Source organism: Zootoca vivipara, chromosome 1 (assembly GCF_965207765.1).
Source record: "Zootoca vivipara chromosome 1, rZooViv2.hap1.1, whole genome shotgun sequence".
Classification (NCBI taxonomy): domain Eukaryota; kingdom Metazoa; phylum Chordata; class Lepidosauria; order Squamata; family Lacertidae; genus Zootoca; species Zootoca vivipara.
The window spans coordinates 41,266,189-41,278,562 of record NC_142582.1 but is presented as its reverse complement, the minus strand read 5'-3'; the positions used below and the strand labels follow the sequence as shown (position 1 = coordinate 41,278,562).

Here is a 12,374-nt window from a genome sequence, read left to right as displayed (position 1 = left end):
TTTACCAACTGAGCTCTCCAGTCCTTAGCTCCTGTAAACATTACATTGGTGCTGACTTGGCTGCTGCTAAAATTATTGTTTTGCCTGTCAAAATCTTTGCGGATTCGCTGATTTAATTGCCTTCTGTTCCGTTCTATCTGCCATTCCTTCCCACCCCCGTTTGTACTTTAAGGAAGCCAAATGGAATACAATTTCCTAGAATCAACCTGTTTTTTCTAATATACGTGTTCTCCTGAGTTATATTTCCAGATGCTTTTCCAGTATTTGTACATCATGTCAGTGAATTTTATTTAAAGTTGAACTGCAGTGTCAGCTACGATCCAGTAAAGGCTCCCACCAGAGAGAGGGGGGGAGGTGATTTTCACTTGATTTCCACCAACTGTCCCAAGTGCCATACTGTTGGCGAGAGTCTCCTGAAGCCCAGAACAGTTTTTGGAGGGCACGGGCCTGTTGCAGGAAGTGAAAGCCAGAAAAAAGGCCTATCTCATGCACAAATTTCCTCCAGTGGAGCATTCTGTAAATATAGCCCCCCCCCCCCACACAGTATAATTCATCTGCTGTTGTTCTTCTAAATCTAGATGTTTTGATCCAAAGAAAAGGGTATCCTGGAACTGCTACATTCCATTCTTGTTCAGCTGACAACTGTTAGCTGTCCAGAGAACTTTATTGATATATACATAAATACATGGGTGTAAACTTTATCTCTTACACATTACTTGCTTCTAAAACCTTCCAGACTCCCAAAGTGGAAATTTACTTTTTTAGACCTCAGGAGAATCAGTGCCTTGGTTTTTTTCTTTCTGTCCTTGGATAAGCAGCTGAAGGAAGCTATAGGAGACACTCTTCAATATTATACTGCAAGAGGAAATGGTTAGAATTATTGCCCTGTTCACGCTTAATGCTGAAACAGGAAACATTTCACCCATCTTGGAAGCACTGGCCCCTGACACCTTGTGGACACCAGCCCTGCCTTATTTATTCCAAATTTTCCTATGTTGAGTGGGGGAAGTCTGAAGGGAGCTTCTACCCATGTTTGCTTGAAACCTCCATGTGATCAGAAATTCTTGCAAAGCACTGCACTGTAGAGAAGAAAGAAGGACAGGAATAAATTTGCCAGTCCAGGGACAAGCAAATAACCTCAAAGGTGCCCAAAATTAAGATTGATTCAGCCCCAACATGTTTAGGTTTAAAGAAGTTGCCTGGGGCATTGTAAAACAAATGTTACCCACCTGCTGCATTGCTAATTGATTCCTCGGGACATAAAACATGAATCTGGGAAGTGGGCATGAAATGTTTTTGGTAAAGAGGTTGTAAAGTATTGTCCTTTTTTATTATGAATAGCTACAGTTCACCACACAGTGCATATGGTTTGCATAGACCTATTTCTCAGATGGGGTGTTTCATAAGCAAAAGCCTCGTTTCTGAGGTTTTTGACTGCTACTTTTATAAATCCAGCCTGAGCAATGCTTCTGTAGATATTAGAGGAACCATTAAGTATAATTCCAGCATGTTTCTTGATGTGCATGTGTGTGTATACGCATGCCATTGTTAGGAAATGTTGCTGCCTTTGATTAAAATACCAGATTGGTGATGACTTAACTTGACTTCCCCCTCTGTGTTCTTCTTTTGAAAACAGTTGCATGCAAAATGTGCTGACCTGCAAGCAGGATGTAGTGAGGCTAAGAAGAAATTAAATGAGGTAAGCTCGTTCTTCCCCTTGCCCTTCGACTTAGATTGGTCTCTGTCAACTCTGTGTTGGCCAGATAAGAAAGAGGACAAGGTCTCTGCACCTTTAATTGTTGTGTAGAAGAGGATTTTGGGATGTAACGCAAGCTACGCCTGCTGAAATTCATTCTTCTGCTCCTTTAATAGTTGCATAGGAGCCCTGTAACCTTCTCCATCTGACCACCTGGACTAAAGTGAACTGGAATAATTGTAACAATGTGCACCCTCACCTATGCAAATAAGAGTAAGAGGCAGCCCGGAACACCACAGTTTCCATTGTTGCTTGTTCGGGAAGGTTCTGCTACATTAGTAAAAAGCTGCCTTCTGCCGGTTATCCAAATCTGTCCCAGACAAGCACAATGCTATATTGACTTTCATCTTGTAATGATACTGCAGCAGTGGTCAAATAGGAAAGACGAAAGAAACGTGTGCACAAGTTGTACCAGTGTTTTATCCCTTGCACACACAAAAAGGGGGGAGAACGCCTTAACAAATGCTGTATAAGTTGGTATGAGAGAGGACCATGCACTATCCTGGGAGGCAACTCTGTGCAATCCAGTACAGTACTCACCTCTGTAGGCAGCTGGAGGAGGCAGTGCTGGTACAGCAGAAATGTACAGAGTCTAGGCTCACATCTCAACACTAATGCCAAGGGTGACATCCAATTGTGACAGTCAAGGCCCCTGTGCTAGTTCCTGTGAGCTACTCCTGGTGCCTTTTTGAGAAAAGCTGATCATGCTATATGAGAAAAAACTAGTAGAGCTTGCCAGAGTTTTAAATAGACCCCTATCAATCTTAGAGGGCTTTGCTTTTGGGGTTAAATTGGTTTTTATTACATTTTCACACCATGTGTTATTAATTCCAATCCTTTAGGTTAAGAATCACAGTGAAAAATTGGACAAGGAGCTGGCAGCCTTAGAAACAGTGGAATCCCAAGCAGATTCAAAGTATGTGACTAGTTCCTCTCCATTCTTCCCTATCCCCTTTGCAATGAATTGTGTTAATTCAGCAGTAGTGGGGTTTTTGTATCTACTCCAGCCTGTAGTTTATATTCTGTGTGTGTGTGTGTGTGTGTGTGTGTGTGTGTGTGTGCACATGCACACATTCTAGTCCAAATGTTTCCTTTCATGGCAGAATGTTATTTATGCTGGAAACTCTGTCAGCCTTCCACAGTTTGGTGACCCTGTATGGTTTTGGCTACAACTCTAATCTGCCCAAGGCAACAAGACTGATAGCCAGTGCTGATTGAAGTCTCATGTTAATTTTTGAAATAATAATAATAATAATAATAATAATAATAATAATAATAATAATTTATTATTTATACCCCGCCCATCTGGCCGGGTTCCCCCAGCCACTCTGGGCGGCTTCCAACAAAACAGAAATTCTAAAATACAGAAATCCATCAAACATTAAAATACAGAAATCCATCAAACATTAAAATACAGAAATCCATCAAACATTAAAAGCTTCCCTAAATAGGGCTGCCTTGAGATGCCTTCTAAAGGTCTGGTAATTGTTGTTCTCTTTGACCTCTAGTGGGAGGGCATTCCACATGGTACAGTCACTGCAAAATGAAGGTTAAACATCATTTTCAAATTAAGACTTGCATTGATTTTCAAGGATTAGGGGCTGGGAATAACACCTGGCATTTCTTGAGTGTTCAAAAACACCTAGCATCAAAAAGGTTATTTTAAGGATTACTGTTTGCCTCCTTAGACTTAAAATAACCCTATTAAGGAAAGTCAGTGTATTTTCTTCGTATTTTCTTACAGATGGGAGACTTAGCAGCACACTCCTGTGCAGGTCTACTTAGAAGTAAGCCTCATTAGGTTCAATAGACCTTACTCCCAGCAAAGTACTGGAAGAGAGAGGAGCAAGCAGCAATGCTTGCACCGACAGAACAATCTCCTTAGTGCAACACTGAAATCCACCTGTGTGTTTTATGGCTTTAACGTACTGGCTTTTATGTAGATTCTGTAATGACCTGGAATTTTTCATTATGAAGAGCAGTATAAAAATGTTTCTGCCTTTTAAATCAGTGGATCTAAAGTAATGTTTAAGTTTGATTGAATCCTGTCCATTGCATCCTTCCATGAAAAAGGTATATATTCAAACTGGAAGACCCTAAGATTTGCCTGTCTCTTTTTTCCCTTCAAAATTAACCCATGAGAAACGGGTGCACTCTATCGGATAATGGAGGCATCCAAACTGTGAGCAGCAATACAGGATAACGTTTCTTCTGTGAGATTCTACCTTTCTATTTTATTGAGTTCTGTTGCTGCCCTAAATTGCTTGTTTAAGATATTTTGTTTTCCCCCCACTCCCCAGTGTTTCATTTTTCTTAGAATAAATGTCTCTGAATGCTCAAGAATAAATAATGTGTTGTTGTTTTAACTTAGTGTATTGCAGAAGCTTCGGGCACTGGTGGCAATGAATGAGAACCTGAAAAGCCAAGAACAAGAATTTAGAGCACATTGCAGAGTAAGTTTTTTAAATGCTTCATTCCAAATCAGTGCCTGCACACAATTCCTTTTAAGGATCCAGATTGAGGATCCATATTCCAGATGTACTCCTGTGCTTCTTTGTATATGCAGCAGAATACATGTATGGGACCATGTTTACTAATTCCTGTTGCTGGGAGTGACGCTGTGGCTTGGGTGCCTCCAGGCTCCCTGCTGCCTGAAACGGCAGTGTGGGGCTGGCATCCACCACCTCTCCCTCAGGCTCAGCTGCCCTACAGCTGAGGCCCCAGCTCACCCTGCCCCCATATGATGCCCCAGACGTCTAGCTATGCCGCTGTTGGGCACTTTGTAGTAAAGCAGAATATAATCTTTTTCTTTCTTTTTTTTAAAAAAGCCATTTGCCTTGGTCATATGGCTGGTTCCCATTCCACAGTGCCCAGGTGGACGTGTGCAGTGGGAACCTATGAACAGTGCAGTGTCTTAACACTGGCATCTGTTAAGATTGCCGTGTGGAGCCCCCACCACTTAGGTGCCAAGGTAATATATGAACCGGACTTAAACCATAATCAGTGGTTGTTGCAAGGTACCTTGAAAAAGTGGTCAATATCAGGAGTTATAAAATGTGCAAATTGTATGAGAAAGGAGGCATACCCTCTGTGGCGTTTCACCTCTAGGGGTATAGAAAGAGTTAAGTTGCCAGGGAGGTAAACGGCCAATGGGAGCTCTCCAGGCAGAAGCAGGGGTATATAAGGAGAAGCAGGCAGACAGGAGGGGGAGATCAAGGAGATCAAGGAGTTGAGTTGAGGTGAGGTGAGGTGAGGTGGATTTGATTAGAGAGGTAGAGATGATTTTGAAATAGAGGGTTAGAGAAGCTAGAGAGGTGAGCGGTGGGGCAGAATCTATAAGAGTTAAGAAGAGAATTTCAGTCAGGGAGACCGGGGGAGAACTAAGACTAACGGTTAAGCTTAAAGTAAACATAACTGAGAAACCATTGATATGCTTGTAAGATCTGCACAATAAATAAACTTAATTGTTTTGTTCACTGTTCAACTGACTGAGTTCAAATCAATTGGGTACCAGTACACAGATATACTGGTTGGTGGCAGGAAAGGGAAGAAATAGGCGAGGGAGGTATTGGGTCAATAGACCGTCAAACGTCCAGGGACCCTCTACTGGTGTAACTCGCCACACCATCCAACTCCCAGCAAGAAAAATCCAGGATCAGCAGCGGTGCGGCACCAGAAGTTGCTTCTACCGCATGTCTGGACATGCGTAGAAGCGACTTCCGGTGCCGCTCTGCCCGATTCCCGGTGCCCAGACATGGGCAGAGCGGCACCGGAGGTCACTTCTACACATGTCCAGACATGCGCAGAAGGAGCCTCCCTGGCAGGTAGGAAATCAAGGAAGATTTACGGGATTTTTCTCTATTCGGGATAACAGCGGGAAACGGGTTTAAATATGGGGGTTTCCCATGAAAAATGGGAGACTGGGCAGCTATGGAAAGCAGGAAAGAAATGGAAAGGGGCAAGAATACAAATTGCATTTTAAACCCCTGTAACTTAATATTTTGGGATGGCTATTTTCATTATGGGATGCAGTGTGCTCTGTATTGCTTCTGCAAAAGCCCTTTCAAAATGGTTAGGGACAGTAGGGCTTGTGCAAGACGCTGTAGTCATGGTATTGTATTTTGTATTTTGATTTTTGTATTTTGATTTTTTTTAAAAAAAACTCTAACTTATTCCCTTGCCCTTCTGACTGGGTTCATTTGCATATGAGTCAGACTGTGTGTTTTCCCTCTTTTCCCCCACCCCCCTTGACAATAGTGTGCGCTACTTTACATAATGAAGAACATTCGCCTCCTCTGGAGCCCTAAGCACAGAATGTCTATACATTTTTGGGCTCCTTCTGATGCATATTTTACAAAAAGAAAACACAGTCTCTGGCTTCTGTTTCCATAAAGAGCACACGTTGATTGCTAATGAAAAGAAACAATTATTATTTTCTTCCTGTTCTAGGAAGAGATGGCACGCCTCCAGCAAAACATTGAAAGTTTGAAAACAGAAGCAGCTGAAAATGGAGAAGAGAAGGTAAACAAAAAATATTTAAGCATTCTTACTGAGCAGTCCTTTGAAATCTTCTTCCCGTATATATATTTTTAAAGAATTTTTAAATGCTTGCGGTCCCTTTGCTCCATTTAGAAGTGTTTGCCCTCATTTGGAATGCTGCCATTTACCTTCCCACCAGAGTGGTACCTATTTATCTACTTGCACTTTGGCATGCTTTCGAACTGCTAGGTTGGCAGGAGCTGGGACCGAGCAATGGGAGCTCACCCCATTGCGGGGATTTGAACCACCGACCTTCTGATCGGCAAGCCCTAGGCTCTGTGGTTTAGACCACAGCGCCACCTGAAGATAGAGGTCCCTAAAAATTGAGGGGAAGATAGAGGTCCCTAAAAATTGGGCAAAATGTCAGTATAGAATGTGGTTTGGCTCCATTTTCAGGAATCCCTCTTCTCCTTTCGCCTCTCCATGCTGCAAACCACTCTGTTCAGCACATTCCCTGGTTGTCAGAAGACATTTGGGGCCAGGGGAAGGACATTTCAGGGAACTGTGAGAGGACGGGGCCACAAAAGTCAGATTTTACCCACCCCTTTCTACATGCGTTTCACTGGATCCAATCTATTATTATTATTTCAATGTATCCCAGAAATAGTTGGACAGTTCCCTTCCCTGATCATATACATTGACAAATGTAGGCACATAACTCACCCTGGTAAGAACTGTAATAGGTTGTTCTCCTGTTGTATTCTGAGTACAACTACCCATTCACTAGGATTGATTTGAGGAAAAACTGTAGAAAATGGGGAAACTGCAAAAAGCTAAGTGTTTTTAACTTTAGTGCGGAACCAGTATAAGCCCTGGGGCCGGTATGAATAAGTGACCCTTTGTCATAATAGTATCGACTTAATTTGGTCAGCATGAAATCAGTTTTGGTTTATGTCTCAAATGTTAGGAACCTGCTAAAATTATAGACCAGCAGTACAAAACAGAGAGAGAGAAGCTGCAGAAGATCAGACTGCTTCTGGTGAGTTCTCCAAACCACAAGTCTCGCTGGGTTGGCAGATGTATTTGCTAAATGTGTTCCTGTCCTGTGCAATGTAAATTTCTGGTTCACGTTAGACTCCCGGATCCTTCTGTAATGGATGTTTTAAAAGTTGGAAATACCAGTTTGGGGGTAATTATTTGGAAAATACCACCTTTTACAGTGGAGCCGAGAGGACAGGGGGTCCTCATGGCATCAATTGATTGCGTTATCAGGTTGTTTCTAAATGTCAGTTTGTTTTTTAGAAACCTAGTCACAGGGTTCTTTTGGTTTTTGTTTTGTATATTGTTTTCAACTCCCCTTAGGCCCGACGAAACAGAGAAATAGCCATTTTACAACGCAAGATTGATGAGGTTCCCAGCAGAGCTGAGTTAACACAGTACCAGAAAAGATTTATTGAACTTTACGGGCAGGGTACGTATATCAGGCAGAAATGCATTCCTCACAGCTAAGCACTATAAACCTATGGAGCATGGCAACCACTTATTGTTTAATGTTGTTGTATCACTGGCTGTTTGACATTCACATCATATGCCTTTGCAGACAAGCAGGGGTTTTCCAAAACATGGATTTTAAAATTCCCTCAGGGCCAAAGATTTGGTGCTTTGGGGGTAGGTTCTTGAATGTTCGTAGCTGGTTCTGCCACTTAGTTCCACAGTCTATATATTAAGGTACTGTTCCTTATGTCACTAGGGAGGGGGGAAAACAACAGCCACAACCAACCCACTACATGCAGTGGGTACATCAGGGCTGCCCTCCCCACTAATATGTGTGATGTGCAGCATTCATATTTGTTTTCAATCCCTACTGTTCTTCCATTTCAGAAACAATGTGGGAGGGGCTGTGCACACACACAAATAGGTGCACGCTCGTACATACGCATGCAGTGCAAAGTGAGGAAGCTTTCAGGCCCATGACCCCAGTGCACTTGTAACGTGGTTGCTGCAAAGTAGTCTTCATCTGCCTGTGTTAGTGGCTGACTACTTCAGTGGAAACCCCTTCAGCAGCAACAGCTCCTCTGCTCACAGAGCACTGGCTAGGGGTTTAAGTAAGCCTAAGGAAGAAGAGGAGGAGGAGGAGTTTGGACGATATCCCACTTTATCACTACCCTAAGGAGTCTCAAAGCGGCTAACATTCTCCTTTCCCTTCCTCCCCACAAGAAACACTCTGTGGGGTCAGTGGGGCTGAGAGACTTCAGAGAAGTGTGACTAGCACAAGGTCACCCAGCAGCTGCATGTGGAGGAGCAGGGAAGCGAACCCAGTTCCCCAGATTACGAGTCCACCAACGAAAGCCTGCTTGCTTCCCAAATGCTCGTCCTTTGGTGAAATTCTTTGTTCCAGGAGAAATGGGGTGGGGTGTCCAAAAAAATGAGGGGGGAAAGACAAATGTGACAGAAGAAGAAAATCAGAAGTACTGCCTTCCATAGGAACCTGTCATTTATAGTACCCAGAGGTAAACTCATCCTATTGTCCTTGGCCCTCATTTTCTGTCTGCCCCAGTTGTTCACTTAGTTTTTCCCACATACCTCCCTTAATGGAACTCTCTACTCTGGATCCTCTATGTATGCCTGTCTGCCTGCCATTTCCAGAGATTGTGGGGAAGCTGTTCCTTTACACTAGATGAAATTGACAGGGCAGGACATGAAGCGTCTACCTGCTGCACCTTTGGGGGGGTAGGTTAAGGATAGTGGGGTGCACTGGTAAGCAAGCCCACATAGCCATTTGACACTTTGACTCAGACTGTAGATAATTCAAGGACTTGAATTTCTTACTGCCAGAGGTAGGCAACTTCTCGCCATATGGAACATGTTGTAATTGTTGTATCCCACCCACCTCCCCCAAAAACCATGGTAAGGAGGGGTTTTTAATTGTCTCTGTAAAAACAAATGTCTAGTTCTTATTGTTACAGTGATGTCAAATTTGTGCTCATCAAAATTAGCAATGTGATATTTTATATTTCCGTGGCTACTTCTACTTCTGAAATTTTCCCGGAATAGGGTACTCATCTGCAATGTCATTTCTCATTGGCTTTTCTCCAAAACATCTGTGCATGCGCACTGAAGCTCTATCAGCAGCCAAAGCAAAATAATATATGGGTTTTACCACTCTGCCTCTTCAGGCTATTCAGTACCATTAATGGCTATAAAGAGTGTTCTGTGTCAGAAAGTACATTACCTCTCCTTAGACCGGAACCATCGTTGTATCACTGTCCCAGCCACACTTAATGTAGTGAATTGATGATTTAGGAGAATTCTACCTTTTGCCTGCCTGATCTATGCTAAATGAGCATTGCAAATCATTTAGAATAACCCTTTTTGCTTTACAAGCTGAAATACTGTCACTCCCAATAAATTTATGTGAGCTACAATTCACAGAATGTTGGTTTTATGTTAAGATATATTGCCAGCCTTTTATAGGTTGGCTGAGTACTTAGGAGTGTGTTCTTTCCCTCCTTGGATTTCTATGACAATGTTGGAAAGTTAAAAAGAATGTTTGCAAAATTGTATTTCCAGGTTTTGGCTGGGATCCAAATAGGCTCATGAAGGAGTCCTAAAGGGCTTCCTTACCCTTGGAGGATGTTTGAGACAGTTCCCCCCCCCATGAAATGCCAGCTCAACGGTTCCCCAGGGTTTTGGGGGTGGTTGTTCAGGAAGGGGAGTATGATGTGTAGGGAGGGGTGTGAGAAAGATACCGTGCATAAATGGAAGTCTTCTTATCCTTCCGTTAGCTTTCAGGCCTTTTCATTTCTTCCTACAGAGCTAATAGGAGCCATGGAGAGATTCAGCCTTACATATGACACCAGGTTCACCTTTTAACCTTTAACGTTGTACACCTTTAATGTTGTGCTCCATTAAGATGTACACCTTTTCTAAACTTATTTAAGTTAAAAATCATCATGAAAGCCAGCTTTCTCAGTCACCCAATTTTCAGTGCAGATGACACTGGGACTTCTTCTCCAGAAGCTTGTGTTTAGGAGTGCAGCCTAAGGTTGCAACTTTATACTCACTTTACCAGAGTAAGTCTTACTGGACTCTGTTGTCCTTACTTAAGGCATGTCTGGGATTACTTACACTATAAGAATCTTTCCTTTGTTTGCAGTTTCGGCAACACACAAAGAAACGAAGCAGTTCTTTACCCTCTACAACACACTGGATGATAAGAAGGTGTATTTGGAAAAAGAGGTAAGCTGCTGATCAGATGTTCTAACTGACCACAAAGCTCCTCCGTCTCCTCCACACAAGAGTTCTTGCCAAAAAGTCAAATGGCAAGGTGTAATTATATTACTCTCACCCTGGACTGATGAGAGCGAACCAGACATAAATTCAGGGATGCTTCTTAATGAGAGGCATTATTTCTATAACCGATGTGCAGTTAAAATATTCATTATCTTTTCCTTTCCTTGACATGATTATGACGGCGCTGAGAATATAGTTATTTTAAAACTCGTCTTTTAAAATGCTAAGTGTTAAATTGATAAATACTGCCTGGCTGTGTCTCAAGAGCTCAGTGGTATCGAGCATGTGCTCTGCATGCAGAAGATCACAGAATGCAGAAGCTCAGTCCCTCCTAACATCACCAGGAAGGGCTGAGAGAAAACCCTGCCTACAGTCCTAGAGAGCCCCCTGCCAGTTGGTGACCATACTGAGCTACATAGACCAATTGTCTGACGGTAATAGTCTGACTCTAAGGCAGCTTCCTCTGTCCCCAATGGTGAGTTGAGATGTCATGGAATTGCGGGCCAACTAGATTCTGCTAAATTTGCTTATTGACACCTGATTACACAAAAAGTTGTGGTCTTCAAAGGCGAAAGCGAACATGGAGAAAAACAAGTGAATGGAAGAATGTGTGTGCTTTTGTGTGAATGCATAGACAAGGAAGCCATGTTCCTGTAACCCACTTACTTTTTCTTTTTGTTAAGTGGTGTACATAAATCTTGTCAAATAATAATAAAGAAACCCAGGTTGACTCCTGAATGGGATTCTCCAGGCCAAGGAGGATTTTCCCATCTCCTGCTTCAGCCCTCCAAGAAGGCCAGCAGATCCTAATTAATGGTATGGGATGTGCTGAGGAGAATTCAGTTGGGATGGAGGTCACAGAGATTGATTATAGGGGGCTGGTCTAAAGTGCATGGATTAAATCAAACAATGGATTCTAATGCGGGCCTCCTCAGGTAATCATGTCAGAATGCAACTGCTTCAAGGCTTTTGCTAAAAAGAGGTCAATACATTATGAACCTTCCTTCAAACTGACTTGAGACAATTGGTCCATCTTTCCTGATTTTGATTCTTCTGACAGGCAACAGTTCTCCAGGGTTTTGCTTTGAATAAAGTGAAGCATGTGATTGATTGCCCTGTTGAATTTGGCAATGTGTTGTCTCGTGTCATGTGTTCTTTATAAAGGGGCAGGGTGGAGGGGAAACCCATGGTTTCTTTAAAGACCTGCTGTGGTTTGCATTGTTATGCTGCGTAAATAGGAAACTGATTGTGTTCTTTCCCACAGCTAATGCAGGGCAAGAAAAAGGCTAGTGGAGCAAAAAAAAATGTGCAAAAGCACTCTGAGGCAAGGGCACTTTTTGTCTACAGCTTAGTCCAGGGTTGTCACCCTTTTTTGAATAGCAGAGGCCTTGGGGGATGGGGGGTGGCAAAACACAAAATCAAGAGTACGGTCATTGCGGCCCAGAATTCACTGGGGTTTTGTAACTCAGTGGTTGTATATCCCTTTGTACATGGTACTTCAATTTCTTATGAGATGGTTTTGTATATTTCCTACAAAATGTTTTGATAAATAGGATAGCAGCAGTCCAATATTTATCTGAACACATGTGCTAGCTCATAGGAGCACAAAATGTTGAATATATGCTCCTGAAAAGATAAAAGTGAATAGGTACACAATTTCTTAGGATATGTATAATTTGCTTAAAATCTTACAGTGTCATCCATTTTGGGGGTGTCATGCTTAGAACTGATTCAATTAATGCCTGCCTGTTCTCTTTCAGTCTGCAGTCATCTAAATGACCTACCAACACATGTGTGTAATGCTCTGAATACTCTCACACTGTTGTATTTCAAGTACTGTTCTTAG

The 12,374-nt window shown here is 42.5% G+C and overlaps 1 protein-coding gene across 1 annotated transcript in view; it reads left to right on the top strand.

The window, feature by feature from the left end:
* The window catches only part of CCDC93 (CCC complex scaffolding subunit CCDC93), a 38,868-nt gene that overhangs the window by 22,510 nt on the left and 3,984 nt on the right, over window positions 1-12,374 (top strand). Inside the window, exons 13-19 of the mRNA XM_060279192.2 lie at window positions 1,637-1,699; window positions 2,599-2,672; window positions 4,128-4,209; window positions 6,206-6,277; window positions 7,203-7,274; window positions 7,598-7,706; window positions 10,392-10,474. Of these exons, the coding sequence (XP_060135175.1) occupies window positions 1,637-1,699; window positions 2,599-2,672; window positions 4,128-4,209; window positions 6,206-6,277; window positions 7,203-7,274; window positions 7,598-7,706; window positions 10,392-10,474 (555 nt within the window). The remainder of the gene's footprint in view (window positions 1-1,636; window positions 1,700-2,598; window positions 2,673-4,127; window positions 4,210-6,205; window positions 6,278-7,202; window positions 7,275-7,597; window positions 7,707-10,391; window positions 10,475-12,374) is intronic.